This window comes from Drosophila kikkawai, chromosome 2L (assembly GCF_030179895.1).
Source record: "Drosophila kikkawai strain 14028-0561.14 chromosome 2L, DkikHiC1v2, whole genome shotgun sequence".
Taxonomy (NCBI): Eukaryota; Metazoa; Arthropoda; class Insecta; order Diptera; family Drosophilidae; genus Drosophila; species Drosophila kikkawai.
The window spans coordinates 7,261,261-7,280,364 of record NC_091728.1 but is presented as its reverse complement, the minus strand read 5'-3'; the positions used below and the strand labels follow the sequence as shown (position 1 = coordinate 7,280,364).

At 39.6% G+C, this 19,104-nt stretch overlaps 2 protein-coding genes across 3 annotated transcripts; both read left to right on the top strand.

The window, feature by feature from the left end:
• The first annotated feature begins 12,728 nt into the window (after positions 1 to 12,728).
• LOC138927999 (uncharacterized) lies at positions 12,729 to 14,916 on the top strand. Its single transcript, XM_070283891.1, has 3 exons — positions 12,729 to 13,258; positions 13,432 to 14,849; positions 14,905 to 14,916. The coding sequence occupies exons 1-3, from the start codon at positions 12,793 to 12,795 to the stop codon at positions 14,914 to 14,916; spliced, it is 1,896 nt and encodes a 631-aa protein (XP_070139992.1). The 5' UTR covers positions 12,729 to 12,792.
• Positions 14,917 to 15,010: 94 nt separating this feature from the next.
• On the top strand, positions 15,011 to 17,355 carry LOC138929656 (uncharacterized). Of its 2 annotated transcripts, XM_070289086.1 has the most exons (3): positions 15,011 to 16,592; positions 16,650 to 16,686; positions 16,772 to 17,355. In XM_070289086.1, the coding sequence occupies exons 1-3, from the start codon at positions 15,120 to 15,122 to the stop codon at positions 16,774 to 16,776; spliced, it is 1,515 nt and encodes a 504-aa protein (XP_070145187.1). In that variant the 5' UTR covers positions 15,011 to 15,119; the 3' UTR covers positions 16,777 to 17,355. The 2 variants fall into 2 exon arrangements, with proteins under 2 accessions (XP_070145187.1, XP_070145186.1); XM_070289085.1 differs by lacking the exon at positions 16,772 to 17,355 and having other exon boundaries at positions 16,650 to 16,733.
• The last annotated feature ends 1,749 nt before the right edge of the window (positions 17,356 to 19,104 follow it).

Sequence of the window (19,104 nt, the reverse complement as noted above, 5' to 3'; positions counted from 1 at the left end):
CGCTGCCCCCACCTGTGCCTGGCTGTGCTCCAAGCGAGAGAGCAATATAATTTATTGAAGTTCTGGCATTTTTCAAAATGAAATTCTTTTTAACGATGATTGAACCACGTACGTGTGTGTGTGTGTGTGTAAGGATCTCTCTCATCCCCTAGCTGTGTGTAGGTGGTCAGGAGTCGGGGTTGGGGTTGGGGTTGGGGTTCCAGGGTCTGGGGGTGGTCCTTTGTTATGGGTTTAGCACGTTTGGCCTGTCCATTGAACGCCATATTATTGGTCGATTGAAAAGTAAAACATTTTTTATTATCCGCACGTGTTTCAGCTCCCATTTGGTCCTCCTTGCACCCTGCTTTTATGACAACACCGAAACAAATTCAGCTTTGTGTGTAAGCGAATGGGTTTTTTTTATAAAGTTTTCATGTGACTTAAATACTAATTATGATTAAATAGAAATTTAAGTAACTAGGCTAGCAAAAGTCTTAAATAAATAAAGGTTTTTAGTCTATAAACTCGTTGAACTAATTATTATCTAGCATTAAAATTATATTATTAAAAGTTTAGCGAGTAGTACAAGCTTTAACAGTAAGAAATAACAATAACTTAAATCTAAGTTACTTATAATATATTTTCTTCTGTGTAAAAAAAAAAATACTGAAATAAAATATGTGTAAGACCGAAAAAAGGGCAGGTTGGCAGTTTTGCTCTGGATGGGGTTTTTAGTGGGCGTGCTCTGACCACCTGTCGTGGCATCGGGCATCCATAAAACTTTCGACCCAACTACCCTCGGGTGCGACGCCCCCAATGCCACCCTCGATACCCTCGATTTCTTCCCTCCCACCCGCAAGGTGAGCTCATGGCTTTTATGATATCCACCACCCAAAACCTCGACCCACTTTCGGTTCCTTCATATTTGATAAGCAAGTCGGCTCTGCTTTTTCCTTGGGTTCCTTTTACTGTTGCGCCCCATCAATATCCTTCAGCTCAGTCCATCTTTCTCTCTCTCTCTCACTCTGTCTTTCTCCCTTCCTCCTTGTTCCTTATATATATTTTTTCCCTATTTCCTTGCTTTCCGCTATGTGTGTGTGTGTGGTTATAAAAATATTTCATTCAATTTTTTATTTCGTTTGGCTCTCATTCCTTCTCTGTCTTGCTTGGTCAGCTCTGTCTCTATCTCTGTCACTCTTCCTGCAACTTCTTAGTCCTGCCCGTCTGCTGTCTTGCTCCCACTCGCCAGCTTTTATGTCCAGCGATTTATTTTGCCGAGCCAGAGGACCACACGGTTTCTCATTTTTTTCCCAGTGTCGCTGTGTGTGTGCGTCGCTTTTCCTTTTGTTATTCCGTTGTCCTTTGCTCAGGTCGGCGGTGTCCTGTACACTAAGCTGGCCAGGGGAGCCACCCACGGAACGACCCACTACCGACCCAGCCCACTTCCTTCCCCGAAGCACCCCCACGTCTTCAGCTTCATAATTTCTCGCTTTGTTGGCTCGCTCTCTCCTCACGAACAAGAGTTTGCCATCTCTCTCGCTGTTTCTGGATAGTGATGGGCAGTTATCAGTTATTGTAGTTGGTAGGTACCGTTAGGTACTGAGAACCCTATACAATTTTGTTTGAATTTTTAGCATTATTCATTATAAGTTTTGAAAATATTAATAATATTACGGAATAATTCGTATATAATTTTACAAAAATCAAACTTACACTTAAATTAGTACGTGCAAAATCATTGCATACTTTTAGGCAAATCTTAAAAATCCCTAGCGATTTCTGGAGCACCTTAGATAATTTTATTTTAGGTACTCGTTATATTGGTAAATAAAATAATACCTCTCCCATCACTGGTGGGTGGCATTGGACACAGAAAAAAAATCGCGTTTCCTCCTTGAATATTTCTGCGGCCGCTGCTCCTGGTTCCTGGCTCCTCGCTCTGGTCAGTCAGTGGACTCGTTTCTGTTTAGTTTGGTTCGGCTCGGATTGAGCTCGGTTGGATAGAGAATCTGACCACCACCACCCCACGACTCCACCGGCCGGCCGGCCATGTTTGTTTGCACTTTTATAACAATGTTGGCCAGTCCCAAGCTTGGGGCATATTGTGGGTTTTTTTCTTTATAGGAGGTGAAGTAGGAGGGTGGTGTCCTAAAATATGATGTCATTCCTCAACAACTGCCTGTAAATTACTCTTACTTAAGCTACATAGATATCTTAGATATAAATCCTGAAAAATTAATATTTATATTAATATAAAGTTATATTTTGTTTCCGATTTTGTTTAGGAGTAAATGAAAAAGGTAATGGCAAGACAAATCCAACCAATATAGTATAATAACAGACTTTCACTTGAATGAGTTTATCATTGGGATAATCCCTCTTGAAGTTGGCAAGGCATATAAAACTCGAATGAGCCATGAACAGCAACCTGAAACTAATTAAGCTTAGGGCCAAATTGAATCGTGAAAATGGAAGCTAGTCAAATATATACATAAATACATATGTATATGTACATACATATATGTTTATGGCCCACAAGCAAATACAGAAACTTGAACACGAACTCAAGGAACAGGGTGGGAAAGTAGTGGGCTCGTGCTCTAGTAAACCGTCTTGGGTCATTCTCTGCTCTTGGCTAGTTCCTGGCCAATTTATTTGAGCCATTAAAATTGTATGATAAAGCGGGTCCATTAATTGTGTTGCTTAATTTTCGTTTTAACGCATTTTATCAAGCCAAACAGCGAACGTCGTATTGTTTGGCTCCACTCTGCCCTTCGCCACCTCCTACGCCTCCAACTCCTCCTCATAAATGGGGTTCTTAGTTCGTCTAATGTGTTTTCATTTGTGGCTGAAAGAAATCGATGGAGTCCAGTCAAGAAGGCGCTGACATGCCACATGGCTTAAGGACGAACTAGGAAAGTAGGAAGTGACTTTGCTATATTTGTTAGTGTTCCATATGGGATTCGAAAGCTTGATTTAAGAATAATGATTACTAAAATATAGTAATATTAAGTATTTATGAAGAAAAAATAGTATTTTAGTGTCCTAAATTAGGTACAAAAACTTTTAGATTTCTTTTATTCGAATGTAGTCAGCATGATATTTGTCATTCAATTTTTTGAGTTTAGTTTACAAAACAATGAATTTAATTTATTTTTTACCATAAAACAAGTTATTTTCGTCTCAGCTCTTATAGTGACCAAGAAAAGCTGGCTGTTGTCCTGTATTCCTTGTGGACGCTCATATCTTAACGATTTTCGTTTATTTTCATATAAAACCCACACACTTATACACATAAGGCGGGGTGAGTGGGAGGCGGTAAGGGGTGGTGTGTCCTGGCTATGAGTATATATGATTTTTATTGTTATTGTTTTGTCCTTTTTATGATGTTGCACGTATCGCAGTAACTTTTCCAGAACGCTCGTGTGCGTACGTGTATCCTGCGTGAGTGTGTGTATGTCTTGAACTGTATCCCACACAAAACACAAGCGCACGTACATATATATAGAAGTAAAATCGAAGGGAAAACGGGAAAAATGAAACAATAACAAAGGCAGGCCAGCGACGCAGTTGAAATAAGCTCACCCTGGAAGGCACACACGCACACACAGTTATAATTGGGTGGCATTGAGGGTGCCTGCCGCCTCCGACTTTGGATTTCACCCCCAAAAATCGCTTCCTTTTGCGTTTTTTTCCCCCTCTTTGTTGACTTAAGCGAAATAACGTGCTGTGTGTTTGTGTGTGTGCTTCCAAGGGCTGTTTACCTCCCCCCCACCTTCAACCCCGTTTCCGTTGTATTTGTGGTTGTAATTTGAAGCCAACCCAGGTTTTTACTCTTCTTCGGCGGGGGTGTTAGCAGCGTTATGGATTATGATATATACACATAACTTTATGCAACAAGTGCAGGTTTATGGCGGTCCTTTCTGGTTGGTTGGCCAACTTCCTGGCTGTCCTTTCGATTGGCTGGGTGGCAATCGAAAGCGATTCATAATTCCTGCGGTCACTCTCATAATTCCCTCCAGCCAGCCACCCACTGCGTATGCGCAATATGTTCGCTGGGGGGGGAGATGGAACAGGAGCTCTGGGTGGTTTCTAGGTGAGGTCATCCCATTTCCTCTATCATCTGGCTATCTGATCCGCAAGGGGACATAATATTTCCCATTTGACAGACTGCTCTTCCTATTTCCGGAGGTCCCATTTCATTTTTATTGCTTCACTTCGCCTCGGTTTGCTTTGTTTCCTTTTGCGAGCTGCCCCCCCTTCACAGGATTATCTCGGTCGCCCCTGTGTTTTTGTTATTGCTCTTATTGGTTTCCACTTTTTATTCCCTTTGAACTGGACACGGCGCTTCTCCTTCTCACATGTGCATGACTTTTTGTATTAAATTCTGTTCTTTTCCCCTTTTTTATTTGACGAGCTTTCTGTGTTTTACTTTTCTTTTTTAAAGTAGATTTATTATAGATATTTTATAGTAGAAAGATGTACAGAAGGGGCAGAAAAGAGTCCAAGTCCAGTGGCTACGTGCAGGTCTTGGCAATGACACGCCCATTCGAAGGGGGCGACTGCTGGACGTGACCCGATACAGAAATCATTTTCATCTGGCGGAGGAGATAGCTTGTAAGTAAAGTCTAGCAGATAATTTAAAAAATACTTGGTAGTTTTTTTTATTTAAAATTTATTTTTTTAGTTCAATGCAGATTAAAACTTTAAAAATGTTAATGGTCTAAATTATTGCAGCTATAGCTACCTTTTATGTTATTTATAATATAAAATAATAAGTAGATTAAAATCATGTGGGATTATCAGAAATAGAACTGTCTCTTCTTAAGCAAACTGAGATCACTTTCTCAGTCGCGTTCTCAGGTGTGTTAAATATTTGTATGCCATTTTTGTGAGTTTGCAATTTTCTTTTCCTTTTCTTGACTTTTTTTATTTGTTTCATTTTTGTTAGAGATTTTTTTGTTCTCATTTTTATGGCTGAAGAATGAGGATGAAGGAATAAAAAAAAACTGAGCGACGCAAAAACAAATTCGCCGCAAACTAAATGTGTTTGTGGCGCTTGATAGCGTCAGCAATGTTGCCACCCTCTTTTCCCAGCCAAGCAGCAGGTGAAGTAAATCGCAAAAAAAAAATATATATAGAGGATAAAAATTAATTTTATCCTTTCTTTTTCCTCTCCCTGCTTATGTGAGTGGGTGCTGTTCTTTTTTTTAGTCTTCTTCGGTTTTTGCATTATTTTAACGCGTGCTTTTCCCCGCCCTCTGCCACACTCGTATTTTTTTTCTCCTTTTGTTATAAATCTTGAGGTTGAGCACTCGACTGGACGCCATTTTTTATTTTTCACCTTCGACCCCCTTCCTGGGGTCCATTTTCCCGTCGCTTATTTTTCAATTCTGTCAGTTCCCGTCGGTCAGAAAGTGTCGCTTGGGGAGCGGACAACAGAAGCCTTTTCTCCGATTGCAAAAACCTCTCACACGTGGTGGAAGGGAGTATATGTTTTATCTGCGAAATAATTTATAGAAGATTCGACCAGAATGGACAGTGTAAAGGGTTCCGTTTCCCTATTTTTTGTTTGTTTCCTGAGTTTCATGTTCAATACCTTATATTAGATGCTGAAATTTGAGCAGGAAGTTTCGATTGCCGGAAAGTTGGGTCCCTCACAGGTTTCACTTTGTTGTAAATAAGTGGGGATTAGATAGGGGAGAAATGTTATTTATTTTATGAAACAAATCAAAGTGATATACAGCTTATTGTACAGAAAATATCCATGGCCAGAATATTTAAAATGAAAATGTATATAATATTTCGAAATGTTATATTAATTTGCTTATATTTTTTAACATTTGTAAACCCAAAATGAAAGCTCAACCTACAATTGTCTTCATTAACCTTACCAAGCTAAGCATTTTCCCCCACTTTTCCAGCCTCATTCACTCTGGGAAACCCTTTGGATAGAAATAACGAAGTGAAGGCATAAAGTTATGTGCGCAACGCTAAAATTTCAATTTCAAATTTAATTTGCAGCCATTTTCTTAATTTTTCCCCTGATGAGTTTGTCAGAGCGTGTCGCCTTCGGAAACCGCTCGTTGTGGAGGAGGACATGGAGACAGAGACGTCTCGAGGAAGGAAACATTTTTTGGCTTATGCCAAAATTACATCAAAAAGCGCTGCGGGTATGTAGGCATGTAGACAGACGTGGCCGGGCCCATCTCCGGACTTGGATTCGGATTGAGTAAAGTGGCAGAAGGACGAAGGAGGCGTGGGCCTGAAGGATTGCCGATTGCCGAGCTCCTGGAATGGGAAGGTGGGGTGAATGCCTGGGCGTGAAGAAATTTTGGGTCCTCGAGGAAAAGATCCGGGGTTGGTGATTGCTATCTTCATAATGACTTTGAAGTGTCACACAATTTTGGGGAATTATCAACGCCCGCCTCGTCCTTCGCAATAAGGTGAAAATGAAAATTGTACTTTTTGTTTGTCAGAAACTTGATGGAGGGCTCAGCCAAAGATATAATTATAATTTAATTGAAACGAAATTGTCGCTTAAGACGAGCGGAAGATTAAATTGATTGAAGGGGGGAAAGATTAAAATTTTTGTTGCTTCTTGGAAAATATTATTAAGGAAAACCCCAAGTCAACCTGAAAACTAAAAGTAGAGAGTCAATAGATTGTTGGGTCACAAAACTATTTGCACACCAATTTAATATGCGACACAGGCTGCCCAAAGCAGTTTTTTCTTTTCTTTTGAGGAAAATCCATAGGGTTGTCAAAAAGAAAAACGAACTTTAGCCAGGTCCGAACAATGTCCAAGGAAAATCAATTTAATTTTTACTCATGTTCATGGCGTGACCCGACGCAAAGAAGAGGAATGGGGCCGCCTGAGGTGGAAATTTCACTTAAGTCACTTTCAACTTTCGCAAAGATGCCATCAAAGTTGGTTGCAAAGTTACTGGTCAGTTGATTTTTCCGCCTCCTGGGGCGCAGGCCATTACAACCGATATTTACATTTTACCCAAACCCCTGAGGAAAACCTTTTCGGGAACATCCCTCTTATGAAAAGTTTTACTGAATTTCTGATGACACTTTTTTACCAGGTGTTCTTTGTACATATAGCTTAAGGGCACGTGTGTCAAGTTCTTCGTCATCTGATTGTGAAGAGTCATTGGGAAGAACCATTAATTGTAAGCTAAGAATTGGTCAAAATAAATTTAATATTTTTAAGAAATAAAATTAAATCCAGAAGTTAAATGAAATTACAAATTTACAAATTATTTTTTTAGTTCTGGATTGATTAATAAACCCATCTTAAGTTAAACTTGTCGAATTCGTTAATATTTTCCATTTTCTCCTTTCCTTTCATTGTTTTCAGCAGAGGAAAACCCCAAATGGGATGCCTTTTCTGTATGGAAGATGAAATTGGAAAATCCCAACAGAAGATGGCGGGGATGACACTTACATGACATGACAATAACTTTGACTTGACCACTCGACCGTTGCTCATATCTGACCATCCATTCCATCCGAGGCTGCTCTCCTGCTCTCTGTCTCTGAACCAGCTCCTGCTTCTTGTTTGTTTGTGCTGGTGCAGAGGAGCTGTGGGGTGGCTTCCAGACAGGAAAGGCCAGAGATGAGTGCAAAAAGCAGCAAGGATACACAGGTATATATACACACACACATACATCCATCTATGTAATGCTCTTTTTTGGCCCCTGAACAAAGAGAAATATTTATGCGTTGACCAACTTGACCAACTCGGACTCCACTGCCACTTCCACTTTAACTCCGACTCCGATTCTGAATCAGCCTGCGGACCTCCGATGGTCCTTAAAAGCCAAAAATTCCAAATTCAAATCCAATTCGAAATCAAAGCCCGGCCAAGGAGGAAAGTCCCAGAAGGGGTTGAGACTCCCCAAGCTGCAAGCAGGCGTTCTCGGTGCTGTTTATGATGAAAAATGTCCAAAATTACTTTTGCCAACTTCTCTTACACAGGAAAAAATTGTTGAAGGTATTAGAGAACTTAATACACATTAATTAAAATTAATAAATATATTCCCAGTCCAATAAAATGTATAAGTAAGTTCAGAGAACAAGTTTATTATTTCATTATTTCAGATAAATGATTCTCTCCTGGTTTGTTGGCATTTTAGAAACTTAATTATATTATTATATTCTTCTCTGTCTTAAAATATTTATATAAAACTATTTTAAAATCTTATTTTCAGTGTACTCATTCGCATTTGTGTGATTCTGACTCGCAAGCCAGTGTGCTCACAGACACATGATGACCTTTTTGGGTCTGACATCGAAAGGGTCAGTCCGAGACAACTCCACTCGAGTTTTACGTTAATATTTAATATTGCGAATTGTTGATTGAAACATTTAGAATTTTCTATGACGTCCTCTCTCTCTAGTACAACAAATTGCTCATCTCTGCAGATCCCAGCAGACATATGTATATATATACAATATACCATATGTACACATGTCCCATTTCTTTAGTTGGCTGCCTCTGATTTTATTTGGCCATCTGAAATTGAATTGGGAATAATTTAGCAACTGGCTTTCATTGGGGAAATGCACAAAAAATATTTTTTTTTATTAACTTCCAGACGAAGCAGAATGAGAGTAGAGTTTGAATAGAAAACCGCTCAAGATCCCTCAGAACTTCAATACAAGTCTTATAGTTTTGTCAGGTTTTTTATATCTTTATACAAATTCTAGAATTTTTCCTCAAGAAAATTCCTTTTTAATTGAGTTTAAACAAGCTTCTGTAAGAAAGTATAGAGGAACACCTTCTTCGAGCTGGCCATTGTTTTCAAAACACATTAATTCAGCTTACTCGTAGGAATTAAAACACCGTGTAACTTTTATTAGGAAATGAACAGGAGGACGAACAGCAGGAAACCTTACGGTTGCAGGTCACCCATCAGAAGGACATAACGATAATTAATAGAATTTGTTCAGGGAATACATAATGAGGCATCGACTGGGGGACAGCATGTCCTCCAGACAGCAGATAAGTGGGGGACGTTTCGCTTTTATTTTTATTATTTTTCGATTTCCAACGCATTCATTCGGATTTTGTTGTTTTATTATTAACATTTTCATCTGGACTCTGCCGTTTTCTCCGTATTTTCCCTCATTTCCTTTCTTGTTTTTCTTCCTTTTTTGCTCCCTCAGACAAACAAACTTGAATTTAAATGAGGAGACTGAGGAGTTCTGGGGGCAGGGGCGACACTGTAAGTGTAATAAAAATTAACATTAATTCAGAAACAGGAAAATGGGAGAAAATCCATATGACACGAAAGGCGGAGGAGCTGGGGTTACAGAAAGAATGTTAAGGAATTTTAACAAGAAAAATATGTAAATTGTCCCGTAATAAAAATGTCCTGCCCATTCCTTAAGCACACTTATCTGCAAATATAAATTTTATGAAACATTCCCCAAAAGGAAAAATCGCTGCGAAGGAATTAAAATGGGAAAAAATAAAAGAAACACACAAAATACCAAAAAAAAAAAGATATCAAGTGAGGAAAAGTAAAAACTGCAAAGAAACCCGAATGAGGCCCACGGCCTGAGAGGGGGACAAGTTATATCCCTGCAGGACATTATTTTAAATACTAATCCGCATCAGTTTTCATTTGAGTTTTCTTCGCCCCGCCATTCTCCCCGGCAAAACTGTCCCGCTTTTCTCCAGCCATTTTCACGTTTCGTTTCCCGTCTGGCTGCCATCATTGTTTGTGTTTCCGTTCGTGTCGTTACATAAATTCAGATGTTATCCCAAATGCGCAGCATGCACGTTATTAAAACAGCGGCGGGCCAGGCAACTGTCGCTAGCCGAGCGAAAATGAGGCAAGAATTTTTCCACTGGAATGTATCGCCTAGTCAGCAGGATATAGAAGTAGGCATTATAATGGCAGTAGCACTGAAATTTATAATATTTTTATAAACTTTACTGTACAATATTTGCATATATGAAAGTATCTCAGAGTATACAGCTTAAGAGCACGTTCAATTATATCTAAAACCAATTCTCAGGGCTCTGATCAGCCTTCATGGCGTATACGTTATATACAAAAATACAAAATAATTATATATAAAAAAATATCTATGAAAAACGAATACTAGAGAGACTAATACCTCTTGTGACTTTGTTTTTTCTTCTGAGCTCTCCTTGTTTAAGGCAGAGATTAATATTTGAACTCTGCTCTTGCTGGCCTGACTTTTCTTCTGATTTATCTAAGGTTTTTTATTTATTTTTTTAGTTCAACATTAGCTCTTTAGCTTTATTGTATAGTATTTCCAATTTCTGTTGCAGTTCTGCCAGTTCTCCATTCCCGAACCCATCAATGGTTAACAGGGTGGCAGAAGGATACTCGAATTATTCCTTTGTTCAACTGAACACACTGCCTTCTGTAATCCAAATTTGTGGTTCGGTGGGCCAGTTCGGTGGGTTCGTTCGAATTAGCAGGCGATAATTGCATGACCATATTTTGCAGTGAGCAATTTCTAAAAGGCGGCACAAAATGAGCGTTTAACCATGGGAATTTCCCAGGGAAATTGCATAACAATGCTGAGGTTTTTCTGGATCAAAGCCAATGAGTAATAGAAGTCCGCAGCCAAAATTTGGCATCCTTTAAGGAACCTTTACATAATGTAGAGTGCAAAAAATATTTAAATTGTACCGAAAGTACACAAGAAAGTTGTTATTGGTGTTTAAGCCAAAACCAAATTATTTGAAAAAAATAATCTTTTGGAGAATGTAAAGACTTAAAGTCTTAGCCTTTTAATTACTTTCGAATAACAGGCAAATGCCTAGCGATCTTGCTGTGGAACCTTTTTCTCCCTCATGTTTTTCACTTGGCTTTCTTTCGGGAAATATAACAAAGCGCACAAAAGCGGACTAGACCCAAGTAGAACCCAGACCAAAGTCCGACCCAACGAGGGCGAGACCCAAAATGAAAATGCAATTTTATTTATTGTTATGTACAAATGTTTGTTTCTCTCTTATTCTTTTTTTTTTTTTTTTGTCTCAGCTCTGAGCTTATGTAAATTTATTTATTTTGCGTAATTTTTCTTGTTTTTACAGAAGAATAAATTTGCCTTGTTGGGCCGCCATCAGCCCCCTCGCCCCCTTGCTTGGGCAGAAAAAATTTAATTAGAATAAAAAGAACGAGGCGGCGGAACCAAAGGAAAAGTGAGAGAGTAAGGCACAAAATTAAAATAAAATGAGCCAAAGGGAACTGAAACGAAAAAACAACAACGAAAAAATGTTTAAATATATATAGACAAAAAAAAAATGGAGGCAAGCAACGGGGAAGGATTCACGGCTCTTCCGCACATTCTGCTCGTAATAAGGCAAAAGTTGTGCAATTTTCATGTGTAGCTGACAGGCGACGCCAACATTTTGTAATGAGCTCCTGCGAAGGGTCAGCCGGGGGTCAGCGAAGGGTGGCGGGGTCTGAGGAGCTGTCAGTGGACAAAGGTTTGGCACTCGGCCGCCATGTCGTGTCCGCGACTTTGACTTTAGGGAATTTCCACCGCACTGCCTGCTGCCTCGTAAATTATAAACAATAAAATTGTAAAAATAAGCTTAACAGAAAAAGAGAAGTGAATTCCTTTCGGCAAGGGAAGGGGCAAACGGACTGGTTAGACCCTGTCAGCAAACCAGCTTAATTGCTCACTTTGTTTATGACTTCATATGCCCCACAAGATACTGTTCGTTTTAATGCTTCAGTCACTGATACACAGAGAAAATATCCAAAAGAAGTCTATTTTTTCTATGATTTTAGAAAGGAAATAACCTTTGTCATTGAAGTATTCAGGGGCTTATACCTTTCCCTATATGGTATATTGTGTTGGCACACCCATGACAAATTTTGTATATTCAGTGTATTCTCAACTCACATAAAAAACTGAACCTCATAGAACTTAATCCTTTTGCCGCAGTGCTTGCCATGGCATTCATATGATGCCTCTCAATTATGGGGAGCTTTACGTGCGTTAGTTTGACTTAAATTTAATTACACCGTATTATGGAATTTATATGACATCCACATCCACCCAGTTACACATACCCCACTTGAAGCGGGTCCCCAGTTCTAGCCTGGTCTGGTCTGGAATGGGATTAATTATGATGTGCCCTTAGTTGCTCGCTCGGTTTAAATGAAATGTAATAATTTTCGTTGAGGGATTTTAATTTGGAATTTGAACATTGTTCGCACAATAAATTTCTCAGCTCTGCCGGCTGCCATAGAGAGAGGAATGTTTATGCCTCTGTCGTCTAACCAGGACATCATAAACTCGGGTTGCCAGCTTTCAGAGGCAAGCGGAACAGGAACCCTCACAGGTGTGGCGAGGGTTACACATATCTATGAGATAAAGGGATTCCAAATGCGGCAGGTGTTTACATTCATCAGATTACTGGAGACCTTAGCTTTTAAAGAAGCATATACATTTTTTATATATATTAATGTAAAATCATACAATTCATTATTATTCCAGCCACAAACTTGAAATTCATGACTCATTAAACTACATCGAATTCGGGGACTCCAGTAAATGTTTAAAAAGAAGAGAAACATGGCAAAAATAAGAGAAAGCGATCAGTTCTCTTTTTATATTTGCGATAAGAGCTACAAAGCTTTCTGAAATCATAAACAAGCTCTTAAACGCTTTTCAGTTGGATTGTGCTCTCAGTTGTCATGCGAATTCGGAACGCTTATCATCGCTGTGCAGAAAAATAGCAATAACATTAGCAATAATAAATATAAACAACATATACAAGTGAAATTTTTAGCCGGCAAACAAAAGAAAATGATTCAAAGTACGATCTTGGACCTGAATCAGTTCTGCTACTTTGCCTTGTTCAGGCAAATCAGACTGAACTGCGAGCAAACAAATGAATACCAAGCTCTTGACGACTTGAAATATATGGACTTGAAAAATTTCCTCAGCAGCTATCCGCCGTTTCGCCGGCTCTTCTATGAGTGGGACATGGAGCTGAGCAAGAGACTCTTTCTGCTCGATGTGAGTTCGGTGGCAAACATATGTATCGACTTTGCCGAGCTGTACGAACGTTTAAAATGGTTTCCAAAAAAGGTGAAGAAAGACTATTGGAAATCCCTCACCTCCGCCATCGAAGAGAATGATCACTTGACCAGCGTAGAGCTGAGATACTATCCAAAAACTCACTACAGTGAGCACATGGATATATTCGAGACTGTGATGAAGCAGCTGAGGGCTAAGAAAACTATTAAAACGTTAAAATTCCATATTGCAGGTGAGTGTTAATGATATATACACATTCATATATTTTTAAAGATTACTTCCAATCTGAAGACGATTCTTAGATATATCACTTCATAGCATAAATCTATCTATATTCAGGTCAAACTTTGTAAAGCAAGCGAGCTTTGACTTTGTCTTTGTCTTTGTCGGTGTCTTAATTTCCAGGCTATACCTTGGAAGACCTTAACGGATTTGGCAACCTCGAGGAACTCCTACTGGATGTGAACATAGATATTGAAGAGCTAACCGAATGCTGCCGAAAAAACGTAGGCATTAGCTTCCTAACCGTTTGTGATCACCAAAGTGGCGGCAGGAGGTTGGCTGACATCGTGCCATTCTGCTGTCAGATTCGCAAGTTTGCCTTCAAGATGAAGTATGATTGTGATGCCTCGGAATATGCTCCATTGGCCAAGATGCCCAAACTGGAAAAGCTGCACATCTGGGGAGAACACGAGCCGGGCACTCTGCAGGCACTCTTCGGACGACTGGCCAACAGGGAACCCATGCCGATCCTATCCACACTGTTCGTAGATGATGCCTCTCTTGTATCCGCAGAGACCACAGAGCTGGCTCGCATCAAGTCCTTATCCAAATTGAGATACAGGTGTGCCGGGCCGCAGGATATTGGACCCTTGGCCCAGTTGACCAAACTCAAGAATCTAGATATACTTTCCCAACACGATTTTAAACTTATTGCGGATCAAATTTGCGATGTTTTACAGTATTCGCAAAGGCCGAGGAAGGTATTCTTGCCAGGCTGCTTGATAAGGTATAACCCTGCAGAAGACGCTTTGCTGCTGGCCCTGGTGGAAGATCATAATGCAGGTGATTATGGTCCATTGTTGAGGCTGACGAATTTAAAGTGTTTCGAAATTAACGGACATCATAAGCAGGGCTCTTTGGTTGAACTTTTCGATGAGTTGGCCAGAGTAGAAGTGCAGTCTTTGACGATTGGTGCCATGAATGCTTTTGCTTTGCTGGACTTTATCAGAAGAGGCTTTAAGCTGTCCTATCCGGATTATCCTTTAATCAACGCCCAGGAATTTGTGGCTCTTTCGAGGTGTAATTCGCTAAGGAGCGTGATTTGCGGCATTTCGGATACCCAGAACATTGAGCTGCTAGCTAAACTCTCGCAGCTAAGAGCCTTGACCATTACCACCAAGCCTGCAAATGGGTCTCTCGTGAAGCTTTTCAGGGATTTGGGCGCAACTGACTTCCCCACCCTCCGGGACTTTGAGCTGTCAAGTGGAAGAATAGATTGTCAGGAGGCTTCCGCTCTGGCGCAAATAGGATCATTAAAATCCGTGGATTGCAACTTCTACGATGCTGACGACCTTGAGTTCTTTTCTAGTCTTGGTTGGACCAATCTTGAGACTTTGAGTATTTCATCAGAGATCAAGTTTCACGAAATATCAGATGTGATACTCAAGGTATCACAGTTCAGCGGGAAATTGTTCAGAATACATACCCAAGATGTAACTATGGAGATCGATCGCCAGCAAAAGCACCTTCAACTGCGAATGGACTACGAAACAATATATTCGTCGAAGACCATGCTGCATCCCCTGACCAATCTGGATTGGGTTGAAAGCCTGGACTTTAATATTAAGCCATTTAACTTAGCTATGTATTTTAAAGCCATATCAATGAGTGGCAATTGCCAGTTAAAGAAAATTCGTATTCAAGAGGGCTTCCTCGATTCCAATGAGACTGAGGAGCTGGGCAAGCTAAAGTCCCTAAAAGAGTTCCACAGCAAATTGATCAACACACGAAGCTTCGAACACCTCCGCCATTTGAGTTATCTGAAAATCGGAGACTCTTTTGAAAACCTATTGCCCAAATGCATTGTCCCCATGCTTGATTCCATTGAGGAAGAGTTGACCATTATTATGAGGGACAAAGAAATAAGCTACAACATCAATACCGGCCACTTGAACCTGAGTAACACTGCTTCGAATGTCACCTTTAGTTCTTCTAATGATGCATCTGATTTTGCTCCGCTGGCCAGCCTGAAGAACTTGCAGTCAGTTCGAATTGTCGGCAGTCACATGGGGAGTTCCCTTCAACTATTCTTCTCTCAGCTAGCCTCAAGGCAGTGCCACACCCTGCAAGAGCTGGTGGTTGAAAATCAGCAGACAGACACTGAGTTGGACAAACTAACCATTAGCTCATCAGAGCTGGAAGAGATTACCTGTATAAAGTCTCTGCGAAAACTGAAGTGTGGATTCTTAGAGGCTCAGGGTGTCGATCTGATCGCTGGACTTCCCCAGCTAACCGAACTGGTTATAACCACTCATAAAGAGGGCTCTCTGAAAGATCTTTTACGAAGGTTGAACTCAATTGGCTCGCCATGTTTGGAGTACTTGGCTGTCGAGACGGGACAGTTCACAGCCGAGGAGGAGGTGCAAGTGGCGGCCTTGAGATCGCTTAAGAGACTCGAGTGCGGCTACACCAGCACAGTGGTTCTCGATTACCGAGGACAGCCTACGGGAATTGGAGAGATGACAGTAACAAAGGATCGACAGGACATCTCCCTAGTGGAACTCTTTAAGAGCAGACCTTTTTTGAAGAGTTTGATCGTCAAAGGAGCGCCCATCAATCGGGATGAAGCTGATGAAATCCAGAAAATTAAGCCATTGCAGAGACTGATTTACAGGTTTGACCAAGATCCAAGCATCATAAGCGAGCTCGTTAGATTATCGTCCGAGCTGAAAACTCTGGTCATAACCTCAAGGGAACATAGCCTGGCGTGTTTCGAGGATACTACCACTGGAGATACCATTGCCCGACTGCCGCAGGATATCAAGCAGGACCTATTATCATTCGATGGCTTTGAGGGTGTGGTCCAGTACCTAGACCGCCAGCGACTGGTCATTGAACTTCCGCCCGAAATGCACTGTCTTAAATTCCTCCTCGAGGCATTGGCGAAAAATAAGTCGCAGAATTTTGAGCAACTAGTCATAAGGCACCGGTACATTGGTCTAGATGAAGCTGCCAGTATTGCACACATTTCCTCCCTAAAAAAAATGATGTGCGGACTCGAGGATTCCAGCAGCCTTTTGCACCTATCTAACCTTAAGATGCTAGAAATTTTGGAAATCAGATCTCTGGACAACTTCGGAGAACTTTCCCATCATCTCATCAGCCTTCTTCAATCGTGTAATGCTCTAGAGTCGATTGACCTGGACTTCAGTTTTCCCATGCAGTACATCAAAGGCGACTTCTTGCTCCGAGCTGTGAGTGCTTTGAAAGCAGTTAGAAATCCGAGGGTTCAGTCTCCTCTAAAGCTAAGATTCCCCTTCAATAAGAGAATACTCAGGGATCCGGTAAGTCCTGTTAAATAATTATAAAACAAAAAATATATATTTTTATTTTTATTTTAGATGGTTTCAATTGATGAAGAGTACTTACAAGTTGAAGGTGCGAAAGAGCCACATTGATTTTTTTTTATGTTTATCCTATACATGTTTACATATTATAATATTAATTTTTTATTTATATCAAGGTTAACTTTGTTTAAGGTATAGCTTGAAAAGAACACTTCCTTTATTATTGGCGGTCCAATATGCCTGAAACAAGTATTCGCCCTCCGGAAATGGAAGCAAAGTCGTAATTCGGTGGTTGACCATCTCAAGGGAAAGTTTATCCAAAAAAATATCTTCCTGATATGGAACATGTCATAAGGATATATTTAAAAATTAAATATTATTTCCGTTTATAAACAATACTTACGTTGTAGGGACACGAATGATTCAAATTAGTAATGTCTTTGATAAAGCCAAAAAAGTACTGGCTGACAGGATTAGACTTTGGGTTCCTTAAAAATTTGCAACCATCTACGGTCATGTTATACAGGAATGGTTTATAACCATTTGCTCTTTTGTACAGTGCAAAATTAATATTTATATTTGTTAGTGGCTTCTCATAAATAATTAAATTCATTGAAACATATTTATAAGTTCGATTTATTGCTTTTAGAACGCAATAACCAAACTCGGCGAACTTCTTATTCATGGATGTGCAAACGAAGTTTGTAAATTCAGCTCGGGGGGATATCTAGGATCGTATTTAATTTTAAAAATGTTTCATTATTTTATTCCGACACACTAACCTCTTTGAGCACAGACATTGCCAAAAGTAATTGGAACGAAAAATATAGCTGGGAATGCATTACAATTCATCGACAGACGCAGTAAAACTAATCGCAATTCACAATTTATTTGTCGAAAAGTATTATTTGATATAAAACTGTACATTGTATTATGATTAGATTTAAACATAGTGGATGTAAGCACTAAATACAATGAGAAGCAATCTTATGATGGCACCATGCAACATGTGTTTCGACTACTTTCAAAACCAAAAGTAAATCTGTACTTTAAATATACAATATTATTTATAAATAATTAGTAAACATATCAAATATAAGTATTAAGATTATATTCTTATTGATACGTACTGATTGAATATTGCTTTCAATTTTTCATGAATTTATTACAAATGTGTAGCACAGTGTGGTATTCGATTGAGTCTAAATTAAGTTTAGCATTCGACTGTGTATAATTAGTAGGTTGGTATTCAGATAATATAGAAAAACACGAGCCGTTAAATAGCATTATTTTCCGTTCCATTGATCGTACAATTTCACTCTTTCCAAGTTCCTCATAGCTATTTTGAAATAGAGTTATTTTAGCAGTCAAGCGAGGCTAATAACTAGTTTGTTTTTACTTACATTTATCACCTAAAAGAATAAATAATACCGTAAATATCTTTATGTATTGTAAATTTGATAAACACTTTGTTTACGTTAAATTTTCGTTTCAAATGTTCGTAATTTTTCCCAAGGCCCGACCGTCTTCCTAATAGACATGGGCCAAAAATAAAAACTAAGGCACTTTTCCAGCAAGCTCAGCAATAAATGGCATAATGAAGGAATTAATGAATGGACGAGGGCCAAGGCAGGCCGAAAGAGACGGAGGAGCGGGACGAACTTATGCAAATGCAAATGAAAATTAATTTAATCCGCAGTACGAGTAAATTTTCCATTTTAATTTAATTACATGGACACTGCCTACGTGAGCGACAGCTAACCAACGGCAGCAAAAAAGGAAGGAAATCAAATAAAAAACGGACACTTTTAAGCAACCATTTTTTTCTCCTTCAGTTGGGCTTCCATTTCCTTTTTTTTTTTTGTGGGTTGCTGCTGGGCGGAGTCCCAACTATGAAATGCTCGTGTGTCCACTTTAAGCCAACTGGGCAATTATTTTAAGCCGCATTGGCCGGGTACGGAAATTATGAAGGTTCCGGCCTTGGGGATGTTGGCGTTTTATTTGGCCCGAATTTCTGGAGTCTCTGCTTATGAAATTAAAATGCAATTTTCATTAAATCGACGCCACACCCTCCCCTCCCCTCGACCGTGTCCGGTGCTTTATTTAATTATCCATTCTGCCTACCAGAGCTCTTTGCTAATAGCGAAATAAGCCCGGCTCGGACAGGCAAAAAGAAATGAGCCAGTGAGACGGCAGGACTCTGCCAACGGTCAGATGAGGAGCAAGTCAAAATAACAAATTAATTAGGAAAAAAAAGTAATTATTCCTTCGGCTTCCAGTGCGTCTCCAATTCATTTGCATTGAGCCCAATTGAGTGGGGAAATTAAATTCAAAAGCAAGTCTGAAATAAGAGGAAAGCCATTTGTTAAATATAGGATATTATTTTGGGGAATTAAGACATTTGCTATAATTTTAACAAATATTATAATGCTTTCCTAACCTTATTTGTAATGTTATACAAGATTTTTAAGTACAACAGTAGAAGTTTTAAGTCTGATACTAAAAAACG

What these genes read in the sequence shown, in the direction of transcription:
- LOC138927999 (XM_070283891.1), top strand. Translation starts at nt 12,793, where the DNA reads ATGATTCAAAGTACGATCTTGGACCTGAATCAGTTCTGCTACTTTGCC. An exon ending in GTTAAAATTCCATATTGCAG is followed by an intron (nt 13,259 to 13,431) that starts GTGAGTGTTAAT and finishes CTTAATTTCCAG; the next exon opens with GCTATACCTTGGAAGACCTT.
- LOC138929656 (XM_070289085.1), top strand. Translation starts at nt 15,120, where the DNA reads ATGCTTGATTCCATTGAGGAAGAGTTGACCATTATTATGAGGGACAAA. An exon ending in AGAGAATACTCAGGGATCCG is followed by an intron (nt 16,593 to 16,649) that starts GTAAGTCCTGTT and finishes TTTTTATTTTAG; the next exon opens with ATGGTTTCAATTGATGAAGA.